Source organism: Acanthochromis polyacanthus, chromosome 14, assembly GCF_021347895.1.
Source record: "Acanthochromis polyacanthus isolate Apoly-LR-REF ecotype Palm Island chromosome 14, KAUST_Apoly_ChrSc, whole genome shotgun sequence".
NCBI lineage: Eukaryota > Metazoa > Chordata > Actinopteri > Pomacentridae > Acanthochromis > Acanthochromis polyacanthus.
Window position 1 is genome coordinate 22,012,680 of NC_067126.1, and position 23,572 is coordinate 22,036,251.

General features: G+C 40.9%; 1 protein-coding gene across 2 annotated transcripts in view; it reads left to right on the plus strand.

Moving 5' to 3' along the window:
* Positions 1-23,572, plus strand: part of hdac4 (histone deacetylase 4) — a 136,184-nt gene that overhangs the window by 75,865 nt on the left and 36,747 nt on the right. For both annotated transcript variants that reach the window (XM_022210043.2, XM_022210044.2), the window contains 11 exons: positions 2,380-2,500; positions 4,211-4,329; positions 10,213-10,341; positions 10,660-10,766; positions 11,015-11,134; positions 11,523-11,736; positions 12,957-13,174; positions 17,757-18,029; positions 19,591-19,777; positions 20,250-20,383; positions 20,903-21,005. In XM_022210043.2, the coding sequence (XP_022065735.1) occupies positions 2,380-2,500; positions 4,211-4,329; positions 10,213-10,341; positions 10,660-10,766; positions 11,015-11,134; positions 11,523-11,736; positions 12,957-13,174; positions 17,757-18,029; positions 19,591-19,777; positions 20,250-20,383; positions 20,903-21,005 (1,725 nt within the window). The remainder of the gene's footprint in view (positions 1-2,379; positions 2,501-4,210; positions 4,330-10,212; positions 10,342-10,659; positions 10,767-11,014; positions 11,135-11,522; positions 11,737-12,956; positions 13,175-17,756; positions 18,030-19,590; positions 19,778-20,249; positions 20,384-20,902; positions 21,006-23,572) is intronic.

Here is a 23,572-nt window from a genome sequence, read left to right on the forward strand (position 1 = left end):
TATTCCAGCGGCTCAGAGTTGTCATGAATGAGCTCCAAATAAAGCTGTCATGTTTGACTGAGCACCTATTCTCCCTTCTGTATGCTACCAACATCTGTTGTACCTGTCCTGAAACACTGTGTCATATTATCACAGCAGGTGTCAGAGAGTCTTGCCCTACCAGCCCCTCTTTCACAGCACCTGCACTTACAGCACAGCAGTCAGAACAGCCTGACCTCACACATTCACCACAGGGAATATCAGACAGCCAACACAAGGTTAGAGGAGCAAGACACTGAACAGGCACACATGACCTCGGATTTATGATTTCTGTTTTTTCCCATATCATATTAGTTGAGAACCAAAAATTCTGTGGACCCGACTTGATGTATTGCCTTTGTTTACTTTGAATATTACTTTTATGTCTGCTTTGATTATATTTCTGTTGCTCCAGCCATTACTGTATTCTTTATAATAAAACTGCACTTGGATAGGTATGAACCTGCTGTTTCCGTTACACATTTCACACAGCTATCTCCTCCCATTTTATATCTGCATGATGACATTTTCAAAACCCTGTTTGCCGTTGGGCACAGTAACACCTCTGAGCAGCAACATGCATGCTGAAAATAACGAATCGTGACAATGCAGCAATGCAGCCCCGCTTGGTTCTTTCAGCAAATTAGCCATTTTAATGACAGTTTTTACCTTCCTGTGTACTACCAAACCAATTCCCTTGGACTTTATTTTACAGAAGCACCATTACTGCGTCCTGGGTTTAGCACCATCCAAGGCGATTATAATTGAGTAAAAGAAATACAAACCAGCTGGAGTATTCCCCCCACCCCATAGCACAGTGATAATGAATAATGAGGTGCAGCCAGACTATTCTCCAGCACTGACACAGTGCTGCGTCTGGCTATGCCAGATTAGACAGAACAAGAAAGCCAAAACTGTGAATGTTTACAATGGACAGTCTGGTTAACAATTTCACAGTCCCCCGTTGTTTCCTCTTCCAAATTGATTTGTGTGTGCTGGGACTTGGTGTATTATCCTTCCCAGATCTCAGCAATTGACTTTATGTGTAAATATCATTAGAACTGATGACCACACCTCTGGAATCAAAATTATTCTTTAGTAATTGTCAGTAGGCTGTATCTATGCTGTCAGGAATCACAATCATTCAGCTGCCAAGTTCTCTTACTTGGACTGACCGGTGCAGTGCTCCTAATATCAAATCAAATGATAGAACTGCATTTTCTTCTGACAGCAAAGTAAGATGTCTTTTATCTGTGGAAAGCCAAATGTTTTTCTTTTTCCTGTCATTGTTTTATACTACTTAAATAGAAGGTGGCATGAAAGACTGTCCTCACCTTTGAATCACAGTAATTATCTTCTTGTTAAAAAGCACTTCACACATAAAGTTGCCTTTTCTTGCACTGCTTTACTGAACAATGCATGTGATTAAATCCATGTATTTTTGTCAAAGACTTCAGCACAAATCTTTTATATATTTACTGGTGGATCCACATTTTGTACCATTATTTTCTGCCATCTCTCAACGACTCAGGACTGGGAAAAGTGAGCCTTCAGTTTGACGTCTATGGAAAGAGTATTGGGTTGTAAACAGAAGAAGCTTTGTTAACTACTGCACTAAATTGCATAGAAGGCAGTCTCATAAAAGCCAATTTGCTTCAGTGGCAAAGCAGACATATTGGGATGCCGGCACTTCCAGCTGCACCGTGATTTAGAGAACGTATATTAGCTGTTGTCTCTCTCTCTCACATGCTGAATTTACCACTTCCTCTCTTGAGCTCAACACATCACCTGTTATCACTCCCACTGTCACATTCTAATAAAAACACACCTCTGGTTTTTCCTGTTTTCTGCAAACACCTTTTTTTAAGCAGCATTTATTGCTCACCTCACTCTGTTCCTCATTTTTTCCCTTGGTCTCTCTCTCTCCCTTTCATTCATCGCTGTCTCTCTCCCTGGACAATTTGTTTTCAGCTGTGAAATGAGGGTGATGAGGTGGTAATTGAGGAGAGACCAGGAGCTGAGCGAGAGTCCTGATGTGCGTCTTCATGGCTGTCGTTTCGGTAGAAATACAATGAAACTCTGATGCAGGACTGTGCACTGTCAGAAACCTATTATCTGTCAAAGTGTGGATACATATTGTTATAATCTTCATGTTAGTGTCACAGATTGAACCGTGGGTATAATATAGTAGAGGGTCTGAGGTGCTATCTTCTCCAGAAGGGCAATACTCAAAAGATGTGTATTCATGTCGGGGAAAGGGAATATGTTTGTATCCATGTGTGTGTTTGTTTGCAATGTGTATCGAGTATAAATATGCTCACCTTTGCTTGGTGATCTCCTGCTCTCTGTGTTGCTGTGTAGGTGCAGTTGCCAGCACAGAGGTAAAGATGCGACTTCAGGAGTTTGTCCTGAACAAGAAGAAAGCCTTGGCTCAGCGAAACCTAAACCACTGTCTGCCCAGTGACCCACGCTACTGGTATGGGTGAGTGTCACCGCCCACCACCACAGAACGACCTGTGACTTTAAGTGCAGTATATATATGAAGACGTTCTGCGTATAAAGTCTGAATTCAACTTTATTTCTGCAAAAAATTTCATTTGACATCACTAAATAAATTTTAAAGAGTGGAGATGGTTGTTTTTAAGTTGATTTGATTTTGTTATTTGTACTGTATTATGTGTGTGTGTGTTATTTTCTACATTGTGCATGACTACTGGAGGTTAACACTTTTTTTTTTTACAGTGTAACTCCATATGTATTCTTTTATAGTTTTGGTGTCTTCAGTATTAATCTGCAATGTAGAAAACAATTAAAAATGAAAAACACTGAATGAGAAGGTGTGCCTCACTGATCATCAATATTGATATTGACACTGAAACAAACCAATATTGATCAACCCCTACTATGTGTATTACCTGACTGTTAACGTCTTTTTAAAAATACATGTTTTTTCTTAATATCAAATTCATGAGCATGACTTTTTGAAACTGGACTCAGTTTTCTTTTTATACCTGTACAATACATGCATTTAAGGTAATCTTTAAGAATAACCTCTGTTATTTTTTAATTTTGTACTCTGTTGCCAATAATTATCTTTAATTGTTGTGTTTTCCTCTTTCAAGAAAGAGTTCTATAGTGGTATCTAAATCCCGTAGCCTTCAAATTCAGAGCTATCACATATTAAGTGCATTGTTTTTCACGCATTTAGAAGCCTTTGAGTTGCTTCCTTTTTTAATCTAAGTTTAAAAAAAACAAACAAAAAGAAACTGCCACACTAGGAACAATATCAAACGTAAAAGCCAGTGATGGGCGACATAAAAGTCTCATCATGGATTTGCAAACACGGCAAACCCAGTGGTGTTATGAACCCCTGTTGTGTGGGCGTCTGTCACTGATGTGCTTTGTGTCCACATCAAGTTTCCAACATCAACATTAGCCCCTCTGAGTTAAGCTACAGAGAAAATGTTGAAGCAGCGAGGTTTTCTTTCTGTCAGTGTTTGTTGTCGCTGATTGACAGCTGGCTCTCTTTGAGGTGTGTTCGTGTGTGCGTATGTTTGAAGTGGGCAGAGAGAAAAGACAATTGCACCTCTCCTGCGCTTTAAATATTTGAAGGGGCTTTAAGCAGTCAAACATTTTGCCAAGGCAGGAGATGATGGAGCAATCTCAGGACTGTGTAGCTCTCTTCCACTGTTATCACCATTTCTTCAGCCTGCTTGCCGTTTGTTTTGCCTGTTGGAATTCTCCTCAGTTCTTCCAGACGTGTATTCCCTCCTCTTCATTTCTCCTCTCATCCTGCAACTCTCTTCTTCACCATCCCTGTCTTTGTGCATTTTCAATCAACCTTCTTACTGGAAAGTAGTCCTCAGTCTTTTTGCTTACTTATTATAAAAAACACAAAGGATGTTCTCAACTTTTCAGGCTTAGTCCCTTCTCTCTATTCTTTGCCTCTTTCCCCTTTCCACCCACCTTGTTGCCCACACTCTGTCGTGTTGACCTTGGAGAGTGCAATAGAAGCTGTCTTTTTTACTTCCGTTTATGTGTGGGTGTGTGTCTGTGTGTGTCAGGTGTAGTAGTTGTAGAGTGAGCTTGGCATTTATATAGAGCTAGATCTAATTTTTGAAATAATTACTTCAGTCATATTTCATGTTATGCTGAGATATCTAATTCATTTCCTTTTTTGTGACTTTTTTAGAAAAACCCAGCATAGCTCTTTGGACCAGAGCTCTCCTCCCCAAACAGCATTGTCAGCGTACAACCATCCAGTGCTGGGGACATACGACTCCAAAGACGACTTCCCACTCCGCAAAACAGGTACAAAATGAAAGGCTCTACTGGCGTATTGTTCATTTCTTGCACCCACATTCCTCCATATCCTTGCCTGCTGAGAATGAAGCACTAATGTTCCCTTTTCCTGCTTTAGCAACTGAAAGTAAAATTGGCTTATTAGGTTCCTTTGTCAGGAACCCAGAGTCAGCCAGTAGAGGATTAATAGGAGCTCCTGAAATATTCTTTGAGAAAGATGTCGAGTTATTTCCTGAAGTCTTTGGAATCATTCTAATGTAGATGAGGGAGAATGGAAGATAGTGGAGTCACTCTCTAAATTGGAAAATTAGAAACCTTGACGCAAGTTAAAGGAATATTTGCTTTCTTGCTGACAGTTTGTGGTTAATATGAAGCTAAAGGCACTAGTGGATTAGCTTTGCTTAGCTTTGCATAAAGACTGGGCAGAGCAGAAATGCTAATCTGGTTCTGTCCAGAGGTCGTGAAGTTCATCTTCCAGCATGTCGTATTTTGTTAAATCTAGGAAAACCACAATGTGAAGACGACAACAGCAACCAAAGACTCAAGGAAACCTTAAAGCGGTTTCCTTTCTTGGTTTCAAGGTCTTACAGTGAATGAAAATAGAAATATTCAAAGATTTGGGTCCAAAATTAATTTTAATCATTTATAGTCTGACTTTTACTTCATCATCAGGTGTAAAAAATTTCATAGTGAATCAGATTTTTGTTATCTGGTTATTCACCTGTTGTGGCTCATTCACACAGATATTGACAAACCCGTTTAGTCACACTTCTTCACGGACGTCATAGATCATTCTGTTCAACAAAACAACTCTTGACTACCTTTGTGCAGTGTCCTAGTAGGCATGTAAAACCACAGTTCCTGCCTTTTAGATTTATCACGCTCTGTCCATCTGCACATATTACGTACGGCCAAGCTGTGATTATTCACTTAGCGTCAGCAGCTGCTTTGGCGGTATCGCTGCCTGCTTTCACAACTGGAGGCCAAACTCTGGGTACTCTGCACTCTTGCCCACCTGCTGTGAGCTGGAGGGAAGAAAGATTTTTCCTGGCACGCAAACTCAGACTGCGAGTTTCAACTTTCAGGGACACTCGGATGTAATTCAGGAATTTTCCTTTGAGAAACAGTCACAGTACAGACAATAGTTCTTACTGATACAAGACTCAACAAGAAGCGCATTACATACATATGACAATGCGCATGTAAAGAAAGCGACATATTTGGAGAAGTGGAGTAAGAGAATTGAATACACTGGACATCATCTTTGTGTCAGTTGTGAGCAGAGGCAGAAAGGGAATACTGACTGCACACACACACACACACACACACACACACACACACACACACACACACACACACACACACACACACACACGCGCGCACACACAGCTGTTGAGGAACTGTTGTGTCAATAGTGAGCAGACATAGATCAGATTAGACTAGCTGACAGAGATATGAACTGTTCTCAAGAGGAAGTGAGCGACAGTGACAGTGGACACCACAGTTGTGCGCTCCTCTGACGTCTGCAGCTGTCATGCATGACGTTTTTCCCCCATTCTGGTCACATATCGATGTGAATTATAAGTGTACGTTAAATGTTCTTTTTCTGTCCAGTGAGTCCAGGCGTACAATATATTACTAAAGGGGCTTATTGTCCAAGTCTGAGGGGCTTTGTGATAATGGCTCTTAGAAAACAGAGGGCCACTTTGAATGCTGCGGCAGGAAGTCTGTCAGGCCTTCATGACAGAGGAAGACTTGTCATGCTGACCCTCTCACTCCCTCAGTCTTTCGGACACTGTCACACACAGACATTCCCCATATCACACTGACCACTGAACAACAACCATGCAGGATGTGTGGATGCAATATATCACTGTCATGTTTTTGTTTTATCCAGTTTGACGGTGGACAGTTAGCATTTCCAGATATTTGATGAAAGCAAACATCTAAAAGCCTGGTATTTTATGTAACTAAAGTCAGACCCTCTTTTAGTGTTTGCAATGTTGATGGCATTTAAATTGGGTGTGCTGGTGCACACATGGGTTGTTCTGGTAAGTGGCAGTTAAATATCTGCGATGTAAAAATCACCACATCCTCTTCCACCAACCTTACTCATATACCACTTGGATGTGTCAACAATCAGTATTGGACGTCACTGATTTTAACGGTCTCATGTCACCTCCATGAAAAAGCCTCATTAGCTGTAACTATCAGAGGGAACAGCTCAGCCTGCTTTTTGGTGGCCTCTGCTCAATTTTTTTTATATGCCCACAGCAGAGGTGGTTAAATAGTTTGATGTTTAGTTTAAGAACAAGTGTCTTTCGGAAATTATAAGAATTGATGGCTTTTAATCTGATGCCTTGTTCATACAACACATTTGGCTACCATGAGATTTTCAAATTTGGTTTATGTGCTTTCCTGTCTTTCGAAAATATGCATCTGAGACAAATCTGTTTATCCATATGTCTATCTCTCTGTTTATGTCCTTCTAATCTATTTATCTAATGTATCATCCACATATGATGTTTCTCGGAAGCCCTGTTGATGAGTTTCAGCAAACTACCCTATTGATTTCCATAAATCTCTCTCCCTCTCGCCTTTTCTTGGCAGAGCAGCACAGCTTCCCCGGCATGTCTCTTGCAGCTCGGGACTCCTATCTGTCAAAACAGATGAGCAGCTAATCGATATGTTTTGTATCAGAGAATCAGTTTCCTTGTCAACTCCCTATTGAAATATTGAGCATCACTTATACATACATTTAATCTGGATTTTGTACAGTTTTAATGGCTACTTTGAAGTATAAGAGTGGATCAGAGAGACGACTGCCAAGTTTTTTGTCTTGAGCAGCTTTGTGTAATAGGATGTTGGAATAAAGATGCAAAGGACACAAAGAGAAGCACAGAAGCCACAATGCAACAATGTCTATTATGAGATATGTAATTTGAAGCCACCTCTCATCAAGGCATTTGAGCATATAATATATATGGTAAAATGTGCTTTGGATTAAGGTGTGTGGTAGGTTATCTGGCCTATTCATGCCTTTTATAATGTACCTGTTATGATGTCGGGACTGTGGTTCGCTTAGACCCAAATAATTATCTACCTTAAAAATAGGTTTCCTTAACTATTATCACAGCTGCAAGACCATGTAGACAGACATGATGCTGTCTGACATTCTGACAAGAGAGGATTTGAAGTTCAAAAAAGTCGGAATGTTGAAGAAATGCTGCTTTTCACTTAATAAACAGCATAAGCTATGCTGAATTATGTGAGTCTGCATGTCCACTTTTGCCAGTGGGTGGTTATAGGGTGCTCATAAAATCTCAGTGATGATGGGGAGAGAAAATAATTCCAGAGAAAAGGAGAAGCAAGGACTTAGGGGAAGTGAGAGAAAGGAGGGGTTGGACTGAGGTGAAGGAGGGAGAGAGGGCTGCATTAAAATGCCAGCATCAGCAGTTAAACCAGTCTGGGCCCTCTGCAGCGAGTGTGTTCGCACGTGAGCTCACTGGTGTGCTTTTGCCCAGTCGGCAGTAACACCCTTCAAAGTCACTGTGTCCTGAGGTGAACACCCCCATCGCGACCAGTGCCCAGCAAGCACACATGCATACTTCTCTCTCCTTCTTTGTCTCCTTCAATGTCCTCCTCCTATCGACCTTGTCTCTCTCTCCATCTACTTCTTTTATTTGTCCATTTCGTAATCGCTCAGGACACACAGACACAACCTTGAACAACCTCCTCTTCCTCCGTTTTACTATCTGTGTGGGCCTTGTTTCTCCTTTCCTGGCTCTCACTAGATTATCTACAGTTTCTATCACCTTTGCCGCCCACTGTTGGTAGGTCTTCACTGTAGATTAATATTGTATGTGACACCTACTAACATAAAATAGCGCATCGGAGAGAGAACAAAGAGATACTCATGTCCATTTTTGGTGGTGTTTGATCCAGCACCATGGCGCATATTTGAGCTGTTTTGATTGTACTGAATACCACCCAGAACATTAATAAACATAGCACAAGCCAAATTCTCAGCACGCCAGCTGATTTACTCTTTTCAATATTATCAGAATCAAAGGCTTATCATTTAGGGATGTTCAAAGACCTTTCAAAATCAATTAGGCTTACAAGTTATTTTGAATGTTTGGAATGGTGGGGTTTTCTGTATTATTATTCTACTTCAGAGTCTGATTTGAACATGGCTGAAATACTCCAATTTTGCAATTTGCCATTGTGTAGCACAGAGTAGTTTGGCAGTGTTGAGTTACCATGGATTGGGAGGGGTGGGTGGACACAGAGGCAGGGATTTGGGGGGATTGGTTTTCATTTAAAAAGTGTCTAAACATGTAACTTTGATCCACATAAATTAATTTCTAGAGATTGAATCTGCAACCAGATGGAGACTTTACGATATCAAACTCTTCCAATTCATCATGCAGTAGACTAAGATAAGCTTTCATGGCCTGTGCTGTGTCCTTCTCTCCTTGTCTTCTTTCTCCCACTGTCTCCTCCAGTTAAACTAATGCATAGCATTTCATCCTGACCTAGCCCACTCTCTTAACAAAGACTTTGGAAGAGTGCTCTCCTCTTAGAAGAAGTTCTTTTTTTAAATAATTGAGTTTCTTCATCAGCATTGTTCTCCTGAAAACTGAGAGTGCATTTAAAAACGTACTTAGACATTATAGATTCACAGGAGGTCATCTCATCCCCACTGGCCAGAAGGTATAATGAGATCTTGTACCTCTTTGAAGTACATTAAAACTTCATCCTACCTTGATTAGCATTTGAGAGGCCAGAGGGGTTTTGATGACCCAGAATAAGTCTTCTAATAAGGATTTAATCACTACAGTACACAAAGAATCAATTGCTTCCACTTGGCTGTACGAAAAAGCCCGATCTCCCTCTCTGAGGCTAATGACCGTAGCATGGTCTGTTTGATCCAAGGTCATCGGACGAGCAATGGGTCAACCTTTGGTCAACCGTCAAGCATTAACTAATTGAACGGAAGGAATGAGGGACAAGGGAATAAAACTGCTTGTGTTTAGTGTAGTCTGGCAGAGAGACACCAAAGCAAGATTGTCCAGAAGAGACCAGGCCCTGTGGCTGACACGATTCCCAGAATACACTGCACGCTTGCCTCTTCTCCTTCCTGCACCCTTGTAGCACCTGCCAATACTGCTCCACAGCACACACAAAATCCAGAACAGGAGCATGTGTTTGCAGGCATAGCCCCAAGAAATACAGTGCTAGGCACACACATGCCATATGCATACAAACACACATGAAGGAGGACACTGGCAGGTTTCTTTTTTGTTTGTAATTGGAAGCGTCTGGAAACATGCAGTGTTCATTAGCAGAGCGTGGAGGCAGCATCATTAAGTGTGGGGTCAAGAAAGCTGCCAGTGGGTTGTTTCCCCTGTTGTTGCAGGGCATCCCACTGTCACATGATGACGGCTAACCTCAACTCCCGAATCTGTCGGCCAGCGCATACAGCGTGGCCTATAGGGACAACCTCATTAGCACCGCTACATGCCAACAAACAAGCTCCCACTTGTGCGACCCAGCAATCTACCACCAATCTGAGTGCCAGAGCAACAGTTTAGAGATACTCAGTAATTTTTAATGCATTTTTAGGGCTGATTTGGGCTGTAGCACATAAATATTTTTAAAACTAGTGGCTCTGTTGGAAATCGAACACTCAACCCTGGCAAAGCTTATCTGCATCCTTCTAGTTATGTGCTACGTGTTACATGGGGTGGAACAAGCAACAGCAGATACTGACAACACATTTTTTGGTTTTCATGTAAAAGAAAGTCTCATTTACTTTCAGGTGCTGTGTCAGTACAGAGTGAAACTTCTGTACTTTGTTCAATCTGTCCCTTTTTTGTGTCTTTTCAGCCTCTGAGCCCAATCTCAAGCTTCGTTCCAGGCTAAAGCAGAAGGTGACAGAGCGTCGCAGCAGCCCTCTGCTCCGCAGGAAAGACGGACCCATCACTACTGCCAAGAAGCGGTCTCTAGATGTGGCTGGTAAGGACTGCTGTCACTGGATTTTACCTGTTGTTTTAGGGTGGTATCCTGATTAGAATGACAATTGTCCAATTATAATAAGAACAGCAAAAAAATAAATGAAATTCTCCCATGGAGTCTGGCGAGCATCCTAACATTCATTTCAAATTGTGTTGTGTTGTAATAATTATTTTACTCATTGATCTTAAATAAGTAATGTATTTAAATATCACAGTCACACTTCAGCACAAAAAGCTTAATAACCCTAGTCAGCTGTTAGACACATGTTAATGTGTTAGACAACAAAAAAACCTAATTTCTATATTGTTTATATTCCAGAGTCTGCATGCAACAGTGCACCAGGCTCAGGTCCCAGTTCTCCCAACAACAGCTCCAGTAACATCCCCAGTGAGAACGGGGTCACAATCTCCAGCAGCCCAGGAGAGGTAAACAACATGACAGCATATATACGTGTGTCTGTTAGTGGTTGTGTCTAGGAGCCACACAGGTGAGACGAGACTTCAGGAGGAGATTTGCAGCATCCGTTTCTTTTAATGGAGGTCTCAGTCTCTCCGTGTATGTATTTGAGAGAGACAAATTGAGAAAGTAATGTACTGTGTGCAATACTGTGTCTACTTTGTGTCTGTACTGTGTAAGTATTTAGTGTAATGTTTAAGTGGATGTGTGTGTCCAGGCCTCCCTGCTTCAGAGGCTGGCAGCAAGGGAAGGTTCAGTGAGCCAGCTCTCTCTCTACACCTCACCGTCTCTGCCCAACATCACCTTGGGACTGCCAGCCACAGGTCCTGCAAGCTCTGTGAGTACACTTAATACACAATATTATACAATGATACAATAAAACATTACTTATGAAGAAGCTTGACTTTGAAAAATATGGACCAGACATTTAACTTGCATCTCAAATACATGTAAACACACTGATGGCATTCACTGACTGAATAGTTTCTTGCATAAAATAATGACTTTAATAATGATCACTTTGTTGTTGTGGTTTTGACTATCACATAGACACTTATGATTCTATAACTGAAATTGGTCTTATCAGTGGTTTTTACTTTGTTGTTCTTTCCTGCTTTCTCCATCTCAATGCCTTTTTGTCTCATTTGACCCTTCTCTCTCTTTCTCTCTCTGACCCTCTACCTTTTCTCTTCTCTCGACTTGACTCTCAATCCCCCTCTTCGTAGGTGGTATCAGGACACCAAGATGGTGAGAGTCATCTGGCACTGCCTGCATTACAGCAGGGCATTCCACTGACCTCTCCTTTCCTGCCCACTGCCCACCTGCCCTCCTACTTGGCATCTTCAGCACTGGACAGAGAGGGAGCAGGAGGGGGTACGGCTGGTCACAACCCCCTCCTCCAACACATGGTGCTGCTGGAGCAGAGCCACAGTCCAATGGGTCGGTGTTCACTGTAACATTTACAGTATTTTCTTTGTTTTTCAGCCAGTCAGTGGCTGGCGTTTGGACTGCGGACACTTTGTGGATCATAGAAAGAATTTAATGCCCAAATTATATGCTGTGGGTTATTAATGTTATCCTGGCTTTAGTGATTCCACAGTTTATTAAATTCCCAGGTGCAGTACATGCGCTGAAATTCAGCATGCTAAGATGATATCCACACTGTTCAAGACCATAAATATTTAGCCAGTTACAAGCCTGGAAGAGGTGTATCAGGGCAGATATAAAGCATCTGCTCATGTCAGATGGTGATTTAGTGCAAAAGATTATTAGCAGCTTAATACATATAATGATATTGTTTGACTTCATGTGTTTAGGTTTTATGCAGTTTCTTTTAAACTCCCTATAATTTGGGCACTAGGCCTTCTACACATACTGAAATTTCTGCATGGTTCATGGCACCATATCTCCTACGCTGATGTTAATCTTCATAAATTAAGCTAAGACTTGGCACTTTCGTAGTATATCCTTTATTTTTAACCGAATGTGCTGAAGCATAGAGCATGAAGAAAAAAAAGTTGTCACTCTCCAAATACTTAGGATCTTAACAGTATATTTAATGTATTCTTCATTTTGTCATTCTTTTCAAATCACTAGTATGTGAAGAAATAACACGTATAATTGGACTATATTGTACTGGCTGATTCTTTGTTAAACTAAATAACACAGCCCTTAGATGTAAGCATTCTATTTTTTACAGCTCTTTTTATCTCTATAATTTTCGCAACCCTGTTCTCTTTGCTAACATTTCACTCATCAACTTAATTGCAGAGATTTTAGGACACAGTCATAGCACTACACACAGTACAATGCATCACAAAGGCTACTTCAACCATTTAATTGTTTTAAACTACTTAAGAGTGAAAAATTATGCCAGATGTGCTCTAATTGTCCGGTATTATCTTGTGTTGCAAAAGTAATTTAAGTGATAAAAACGTAGCCAGAGCTGAGCCGGGAAAGATCTGTGAATTGCAACTAAAATTTACAGTTAATATTTCTGGATAGCAATTCAAATCTGTCATGTTTCCAGTCTCCTTTAAGCTGGTGAATGAAATTTATTCATAACCAGTCGTAATGATAACAAGAACGACAGAAGCAACCACCACCTTGTAAAATATGCTGATGAGGATTTCCTTTCATCACTCTTGTGTTTGCTGTAGTTGGTCTGGGTGGCCTACCACTACCATCACCTTCTGTTTCCAAGCTTGTGCGGGGCCACCGTCCACTGGGGAGAACCCAGTCGGCCCCCCTGCCCCAGCAGCAGTGTGGACAGGCCCAGGCCCTGCAGCAGTTGGTGGTCCAGCAGCAGCACCAGCAGTTCCTGGAGAAGCACAAGCAACTATTCCAGCAACAGCAGCAGCAGCACATCATCAACAAGGTATCTGAATGCGTGCACGTGTGTACAGTGTGTGTGCATTTGTCACGAGCAGTGTCAAATGTAACATCTGAACAGCTGTGGCAGAGCGACCATGCATGTATGTGCAAGGGTGTGTGGGTGTGTGTGTGTGTGTGTGTGTGTAGGAGTGTTTGTCCATCTACGCTGACACTGATTTGGTTAATGTCTGTGAATGCTGTCTTTCCTCCAAGAACAGGATGAATCAGCCTGCAATCAGCAAGTCTTTTACACAGTTTTTCTCGTCTGTGTTCATGTGTCCCTACTTCTCCCTGTCACCCTGGCAACTGTGCACTGGAGGAAGCTGCCTCCATATATGCTCACACAGGAAATGTGACTCACTGCACCAGTGTGTGTGTGTGTGCGCGCGTGTGTGTGCAAGGTGGTGTGGCTGCAGCATTATAAGGTCATTATAGAAGAGGAGATGGTTGTTTTGTGTGTGCAGTCATATGTGTTGCTCTGTGTGTGACGAACTTTCTGGAGGATTCAACTCCGTTATCTTGTGTTGTTGCGCTCTCGGTGTCTCTCTCTGCTTGTGGGTCGAACTATTTAAGCTTAAGTGATACAATCGGGTTGTTTTTGTGAATGATTGAGGGTTGTGTTAATGCTCTTTTGAGAGAAGCTGAAAATCTGAATAAGTCTAGTTTGCATGCAGTCTTGATAAATAGAAACTGCTTTTTACCTTTAATGATTATTCTAAAATCCTAGTATGCTGTGACAAGATGACATTTGTGTTGCTTCTGAGTGTAGGTGTGTTTGTTTGTTGTTAAAATACACCGAAGACTTTTTAATCATTGAAGAATGTTTTTCTAAAGCAGTAATGGGTACCTCTGATTATGCATGCTCTGACTCCTTACTTTAAATTCATTGTGCATGTGTGAAACACGTTTCCTTCTCTAGTTCAGTGCACCAAATCACAGGCCACTTACTGTACATGAATGTTAGTTCAGACTTTAAGACAGGCATTTAGTTGGATACTAACCAGACGCATCACAACACAATCTAAAGTAGCTACAACAGACAGCTCAGGACAAGTAATGTTTGCTTTTTGTGTGCTTTGGGTAAGTCCATAATGTTATGTTAAAAAATCACTGAAAACACAAGGAAACACTTTAGCCCTTTCTCAAACAATTATTGCTGTAATACAATTCAGATGCATCAAACATTTATAATGTCTATAAATAAAAACCACATGTGTAAACCCCCGTCATCAGCACAATAACTACTGTAATAATGCTATAAGCTCGTCAAATCTGCTTTTGAAGCAACCCATGGACCAAGTTTCTGTTTGGATCACTGGGAATCTGCACCTAACATTTAAATTTACAGCATAACAGTGCTACAAATTATTACCTCATTACTTTTGCGAGTGCTTGAATGTGGAACCAGTAGAAAGACATCCACAGCAGCTGCAACTGATATTATTCTCATTACATCCTTTAACTTTTACAGCAGTTAAAATAAAAGTTTAAATCTAAAGTTACATTATAGCCGCGTTAATCCACCATCTCCAGTGCATCACATTTGGCACTGCTACAAGAATCTCACAAATATTAAAATTTAATTTTGAATGCTACAGTAGCTCTGTGAACTGACTGAGGAGCTGAGTTCTGTTTGTATAAAGTTTGTGTTGGTGTGGTTTCCTGAAGGCATTCCATATTCTTGCTTCATTGCTTGAAGGTATGGAGACTATATTCAGTATTTGTCTGTATAGCACAGGTTATAGGCCTTTCATAGAGCAGCAGCCTTTCTAGCCGTCTCCTACTGAATACTTTTTCTGCATAATCAATGCCTTTTGATGCGCTTGTACAGTTAGCTCTGATAGACAGACTAAAATTACTATGTATTCATACAAACTGTGTACCATTTAAACAAAACTCAGGCAGATTTTCAGAAGATATACAGTATTGCTCAAAAGTTTGGGGTCACTCAGGCAATTTCATGTTTTCCATGAAAACACACACTTTTATTCATGTTCTAACATAATTGCTCAAGGGTTTTCTAATCATCAATTAGCCAACACCATAATGCAATGTAGCATTAGAACACAGGAGTGATGGTTGCTGGAAATAGGCCTCTGAATCTCTGTGTAGATATCCCATTAAAAATGAGCCATTTCCAGCTAGAATAGTCATTTACCACATTAACAATGTCTGGACTGTATTTTTGATTAATTTATTGTTACCTTCACTTTAAAATAAATGTATTTCTTTCAAAAAATAAGGACATTTCTAAGTGACCCTAAACTTTTGAACGATAATGTGTTAGTTAATTTCAGTAATGAGCTGAAGTAGTCATTGTATAAAGATGCAGGCATATGATGGTGATCACTCAGTTCCTTGAGCCAGGGGAACCTCTGTATTGCTTGAAAATTCCACTTACCTTACAGGATGTGGCCCATTTGAAAGTGTGACATAAAAGCTGTGTAATCTGGTCGTCCATTACTTCAAATATCACTTGGGAAAGGGCTAGGAGCTGATTTTAGACACCTCACAGCACAAGAGCACACCAAGAAAACCCATGACATGTGATAATCTCTGAGGTAATCATGTCATTTCTTATATTCAGTGAATGAGCTGTCAGTGTCCAGTCCTGCATATTACTTTGCCTGAAGCATAAAACTGTGATTAAATAATAAACTTGTGCTGTATTGTGTAACACTGGCACAGACGTCCCTCAGCCCAAGCAGTAAATTAATTCTGTCATTTTTGTTATTTTTCTTGACTTGATCTCTTTGTGACTGGAGCCATACCTGCTGCACTGCAAAACACAAGTCTGAGAGTCATGTTTTAATTTAGGCAGCTCATCTACAGGCGATTAAATGCATGCTGCTCTGGCTGATATAATAACTTATCTGTTGTTTAAATGGATTGGATTTCTGATACTAATGTACCATGCAACAGTCACTGCAGCTGTATTCCCTGTAGTCCCATCCATACAGAAATAAATTACATGTCCCTAGCTAGGCATTGCCTTTATAGTACCCCCAAGAAATATTGATTACTGAAAGCCTGAAATCTGCAACACACTTTCAGTTTGACATGAAGCGGTATAATGCTGCAGACACCAGCTTGTCTCTGCGGCAGGTTTGAATACCAGTTCCAGAATCATGGTTGCCGTTAAATTTGATTCTTAACAGCGATGCAGATTCTTTTATTTTATTTTATAAATATTCCACTGGTACATTATGTTCAGTCTCATTTATTACCTCACTGCCCCCTGAATATCTACCACTTTGTAAAAAATGACTCATCTGCTGCCTTCCCTTCCCTTCCTTGTTCACATTTGTTTTAGTCAAGTCAGCAATGAAAAGGGGCCCTTCCTGAAAACTTAAAATCTGGCTAAAGCAGTCAGACATATTGGCAGCAACGAAAGGAATCAAAGAATCTTGAAACAGTTCCACCCTGAGTGTGCTGCCTACCATTAATTACCTGAGACAGCTGAGGCAATAGTGTTGTAAACTCGCGCTCATAATATTGTTGTCCCGGTGTGTGTGTGAGAGAGAGAGAGAGATAGATACACAGAGTCAACTAGTGTCAAGTGTTTGTGTATACAACCGACTTCCCTCTGCACCTCCCACTCTTTCCATCTTCCAGCTGATTTCACAGGCTTTTTTAGTGTCTGTCCCCCTTATGGTTCATATCCCGGCAACTATTTCCTCTGTTAAAAAGCAAGGGAAAGGGAGCAAAACAGGAGAGAAAAGGAGAGCGAGAATCAGTGCAGCAGGAGTGGATCAGTGTTTTGAGTTTGTTTGGAGAAGAGGGACTGGGATGAGGCAAGAGCCTGCTCTCTGACGTCAATGGACTGTTCCCTGGGCAATATGCCAGCCAAGTGTGTGTGTGCGCCTCTATGCATGTGTGTGTGTTCCATGCACAAACAGTGGTCCAGTCAAATCATGACCTGCACATCAAGGTTAAGGTCTTTGACGACAGGGACGGGGACAGGGCCAGCTGCCACAACAAGTTTATTGAGTCACCCCTCTGCACTTCTTCCACTCCTTCTTCCTCATGTCCTTTGCTCAGTTTTTCTCAGTTTCACTTCCAGGCTCAGAACCTGGTGGACTTGGCAATGAAAGGTACAGATATTCATAAAGATTGTGTTAGGACTTTAAAAACAAATAACCAATTAGATTCCAGAGTACAGATCAGAACCTGGCTAATGTTAGCCTTTGTTTGGTTAAACTTCAGGTCTTTTACATTGTTTTTGTACTCGGACTGATCACTCAGCTATTTTTGGAATGAAAAACATTATCAGTGGACCAGCAGTTGTGAAAGTGGGCAGGTTCTCTTCCCTAATAGACCATGTTCTTTCACTTGAAAAGACATTTTTTTATCCTCTCATGTTTTTGAAGCTAGAGTTATCTTTTTGTCCTAATTGGATTTTTTTTTGTAATTTCTTCCCCTCACTTCTCTTAACACCCACAGTTGATCCCCCAATCTTGGCCTGATGTTGGAAGCATGTTTTTTTCCTCAGAAAGTGTTCATTTCAAGCACATACCACACCATGGAAATCAGACCCCCAATGATGCTCTGTCAGATATTTGACCTGAGCACTTCTTTTCATCTAGATCATGTCCAAGCCCAGTGATCAGGTCTCAGCGGCAGGCTCCAGTGCCTCGGGACCAGGCAGACAGCACCAGAGTCACCCAGAGGAGACGGAAGAGGAACTCAGGGAGCACCAGGGACTCTCCTCATCCTCCTCGTCGTCCTCTTCTACCTCTGTGCAGGAGACGGGGATTCTACGGGGGCTCGTCATCAAACAGGAGCCCCCAGACCCCCAGGAGCAGGAGGAGAGGGAGCAGAGGGAGAGACAGGCTGACCAGGACTTCCTGTTCAAACAGGTGAGGATGAGGCGTGGGGAGCAGGTGAAGGACATGTGCAGATAGGAGTAGAAGAAAATGCTTGTAAAGAAGAAAAAAAATAAAGAAAGAAGATAGAAGAATAGGTTAGAAGAGAAGTAGGAGGACAGTGCGATAAAGAGTGAATGATTGAAATTGGAGACTGACTGGGCATGAAATTGGAGTCAGTTAAGATGCAGATTCCACGAGTGCAATCTGTTTTTTAGAAACACTAGTGTAAAAATAACCAGAAGGAAGAACAAACTTTCATTTTCTTTTTGCCTGCATCCAAAGATTGCATCAAAGTTGATTGTGTTAGATTATCTCATTATGTGTATGCAGGATGGTTTGAACTGACAGTAAAAAGACACTTTGGAGGATTCTTTGGCTCTGAATCACATTATTGTAATTTACAAATAACAAAAGTGCAGTCATTTGCTAGTGATTTTTTTAAGGCAAATGGACACAAACAGCCTGACAGCAGTGACAGATGGAGCTTCTAGTGACTGACTGAAACATTACACTCTACATTCGATCTGCCTTTCTTCCCGACTGACTGACCAGCCCACTTTCTGGCATAATTTTAACTGTATTTTTCTTCCCAAGTCATACAAAATGCACTAAAAAACACACAGACTGCATGTACTAATGCAGACTGGAGTGCTTTTTATGACAGGTTTAGGACATATACTTCCTCCTAACTAGTCCCTGGCATGAGTTAAGTTGGACATTCACATGCAAATGTTTAAAATGCATACTGTACACCCACACAAAAAAAACACTATCACACATGGAGTTTCACATTTTGCATTACTTCTCTTTGGATGCAAGCAACATATTTCTTGAATTTCTATATATCTCTCTGTCTTTCTGTCGCCACGGTCATACACAGTCAGGACAGCATGTCCTGATGTGATCTGTCCAGCCCATCCCTGCTCTCCGCTTGGCCAAATTCAATCAAACACTCCTCTCACTGTCGCCATGGCGCCCATAGGGTAGGCAGACACACCCATCAGAACAGAGCAACAGGATTCCTTAGTGAGAGTCTTTTGAGTGGAAAGAGCACTGAAACATTTCATTGAGGTACATACAGATAGTTTTTGAAGCACTTACAAGTGACACTATTAGATAAAATCAGTATTAAGTAAATGTGCCAATACCTACCCTTTCACTATGTTTGGGGTTTTTTGTAAACAACTGATGGGTCATAATTGTCTAGTGACTGTCCAATCACATAAAGAGAAGAATCCTGGTAAAATGAAACTGAGCATAAAGTGGTTTAGATAAATAGTATTGATTTTTCTTATCGAAAGACAGATCTATGTAAAACTGCCGCGGTTCACATGAAGAGGTCATGGTTACTAACCTGTCCTTTACCAAGAAATGTTGCTTCACCTTCGTTACAGAACAAACATATGTTGCAGAGCAACACAGTCTTTATTGATGCAGGCTATGCTGTATGGTATAGCAGCATGGAATGTGCAAGTATTTGGTGCCACCTTCTGGCATGATAAGTATATTGCAGCCCAACACTAGATGTTTGTGTGTTTGTGTGTGAGAGCAGCAGGCTCTGCTGTTAGAGCAGCAGCGGATCCACCAGTTGAGGAACTACCAGGCTTCCATGGAAGCAGCCGGCTTATCAGTCAGCTTTGCTGGACACCGGCCTCTGTCCAGGGCTCAGTCATCTCCTGCCTCTTCCTCCTTCCCCATGGTGGTACAGGAACCACCAGCCAAGCCTCGATTCACTACAGGTCTGTTAAAGAGAAATAAAAACTTAGCTTTTACATATAAACATCACAGCGAAATGTACAATTATGCTTTGATTTGTGTGTGCACTGCATTTACACAGAGTTCTAGTATGAAACGTAGAGGCATACGTTCATCCTGCTGATTGCAAGTTAGAGGAAACCTTTTCCTGGAAAAACACAGCCTGATTAGCCGCTATACATTGGCTGTGTATATACACAGGGTGGTTCCTGGGCAATGTGGCCCACCTGACAGTGTAAACCACTACACATATAATTCACTGCATAAAATCACCACATTTCTTTTCAAATTACCCACATGACCTTTTGTTTACAATGAAGCAGGTGTTCTATATAACCACAGCATGTCTTGCAGGGTGATTATAGGAATCTTTGTTGAGACAGCTGTTGTTAGCCTTGTCAAAGCTGCATAATCACCCCAAACCTCTTTATGTGTGTGTTTGTGTGTCTGTTCCAGGTCTTGTGTATGACTCCTTGATGCAGAAGCACCAGTGTATGTGTGGCAACACCACCAGTCATCCAGAGCATGCTGGCCGTATTCAGAGTATCTGGTCCCGACTACAGGAGACAGGCCTCAGGGCACACTGTGAGGTAAAGGCCAGTTTAGACGAGACTCTACAAAAGTAGAGCTACTTTACAAAATATACAGCATTATAGCAGTGAAAATACATAAACAAATTGGTTAGTATTGAACATTTTAAAAAATCAGTCCTTGTCCATCTTTAAATGAATATGTGGGAGACTAAAACAAAGATTAAAAACAGCACATTTAGTGAGAGGTAGCTGATAGATCTAACTTTCATGGTTATTATACAGATGCACATCTCAAACATTTTGTAATAAATTTCTTTTCACAAATGCAGGTTGTTTTCACAACCAGAAGAGGGCAGTGTTATTCCATTCCACTTTGATCTTAGGGTTTGAAAATGGTTAAATATTAGTCTGACTTTTTGATACTGTTTGAACTCCATATTTCCACTGTTCTCACAATGTTATTACCTTCATGCGTCACTTCCTTCTTACCATCTTCTGGATGACTGTGACAGTTTGGTTGCCGAATACGAAGATTAATCAAAAGTTCCTTTTCTCCTCCGTTTCCTCTGTCTTCAGTGTATTCGTGGCAGGAAGGCCTCGTTGGAGGAGCTACAAACGGTTCACTCAGAGGCCCACGTCTTACTGTATGGAACTAACCCACTGCGACAGAAACTAGATTGTAAGACATGCATCCCGACACAAGCATTCAAAGACATGTTTATTAAACATGTGCTGTTCTACCACCTACGGCAGGTGTCCTCAGACTTCTTAGTCACTTACAGTTCAAAACACGCAGAGAACTGACATTATTTGTACATAATCAGTTGCATCAGTGTAATTAAGTTTAAAAAATTGAATAAAGCCCCTTTTGAACCAAACTTATTAAGTGTTGTTCAGAACGTATACATATAGAAAAATAAACAACACACATATGAAGCAATGAACATAATAAATATCTATGATAATATACAATAAAAGCAATAAATCTAAAATGTAACCTCTGAACGTCACATCTCTTGTGACTGGACTAGCACAAAGCTTAGCCACATATGACTCTGCAACTCAGTACATACACACGTGGACAAAATTGTTGGTACCCCTCAGTTAAAGAAGGAAAAACCCACAATTCTCACTGAAATCACTTGAAACTCACAAAAGTAACAATAAATAAAAATTTATTGAAAATTAAATAATCAAAATCAGCCATCACTTTTGAATTGTTGATTAACATAATTATTTAAAAAAACAAACTAATGAAATAGGGCTGGACAAAAATGATGGTACCCATAACTTAATATTTTGTTGCACAACCTTTTGAGGCAATCACTGCAATTAAACGATTTCTGTATTTGTCAATGAGCGTTCTGCAGCTGTCAACAGGTATTTTGGCCCACTCCTCATGAGCAAACAGCTCCAGTTGTCTCAGGTTTGATGGGTGTCTTCTCCAAATGGCATGTTTCAGCTCCTTCCACATATGTTCAATGGGATTCAGATCCGGGCTCATAGAAGGCCACTTTAGAATAGTCCAACGCTTTTCTCTCAGCCATTCTTGGGTGTTTTTGGCTGTGTGTTTTGGATCGTTGTCCTGTTGGAAGACCCATGACCTGCGACTGAGACCAAGCTTTCTGACACTAGGCAGCACATTTCTCTCCAGAATGCCTTGATAGTCTTCAGATTTCATCGTACCTTGCACACTTTCAAGACACCCTGTGCCAGATGCAGCAAAGCAGCCCCAAATCATTACTGAGCCTCCTCCATGTTTCACCGTAGGGACAGTGTTCTTTTCTTCGTATGCTTGGTTTTTGAGTCTATGAACATAGAGTTGATGTGCCTTACCAAAAAGCTCCAGTTTGGTCTCATCTGTCCAAAGGACATTCTCCCAGAAGCTTTGTGGCTTGTCAACATGCATTTTTGCAAATTCCAGTCTGGCTTTTTTATGAGTTTTTTCAGCAGTGGTGTCCTCCTTGGTCGTCTCCCATGAAGTCCACTTTGGCTCAAACAACGACGAATGGTGCGATCTGACACTGATGTACCTTGGCCTTGGAGTTCACCTTTAATTTCTTTGGAGGTTGCTCTGGGCTCTTTGGATACAATTCCAACGATCCGTCTCTTCAATTTGTCATCAATTTTCCTCTTGCGGCCACGTCCAGGGAGGTTGGCTACTGTCCCGTGGGTCTTGAACTTCTGAATAATATGAGCCACTGTTGTCACAGGAACTTCAAGCTGTTTAGAGATGGTCTTATAGCCTTTACCTTTAAGATGTTTGTCTATAATTTTTTTTCGGATGTCCTGGGACAATTCTCTCCTTCGCTTTCTGTTGTCCATGTTCAGTGTGGTACACACCTTTTCACCAAACAGCAGGGTGACTACTTGTCTCCCTTTAAATAGGCAGACTGACTGATTATGAGTTTGGAAACACCTGTGATGTCAATTAAATGACACACCTGAGTTAATCATGTCACTCTGGTCAAATAGTTTTCAATCTTTTATAGAGGTACCATCATTTTTGTCCAGGCCTGTTTCATTAGTTTGTTTTTTTAAATAATTATGTTAATCAACAATTCAAAAGTAATGGCTGTTTTTGATTATTTAATTTTCAATCAATTTTTATTTATTGTTACTTTTGTGAGTTTCAAGTGATTTCAGTGAGAATTGTGGGTTTTTCCTTCTTTAACTGAGGGGTACCAACAATTTTGTCCACGTGTGTATTTATGTCAGACTTTGACACATTTTTACATTTACACAATTTGCAGAAATTGTGTTCTGCAGAAAATGAGACATATTTAGAACTTCATAGCAAACTCTCTGGTGTAACATTAATGCGTGAACTCGGCAGCAACAGCACACAGCACTCTCTCCAGCAGTTAACAGAGCCTTATTACAATGTTGTCAGTGATGGGGGAAGTACGCCACATTAAAATCATATTCATCTGGGGACAGGATTTCTGTGAATAATCTTCCAGCTACATTGTATATTCAACATCACTAGCAATTTACTGATCAGTTAAAAATTTATAGCCTGGATTGACTTACTGTTCTGATTTTCAGAAGCCCCGATCTACTGTAAAGATCGCTCAAAAATTTAGTTGAATAAACTGTGGAGCCCTGAAATGAATGATTGTTGAGATTAGTGGTAAAACTCACGTGTTTCACAGTTCTTGACACACTTGGATCGAGCTCAGTTTACAAATATGCACGCAACATTAAGTTTTCAGTAACTTTGTCAAGTTGAGAAGGCTGAAGTCT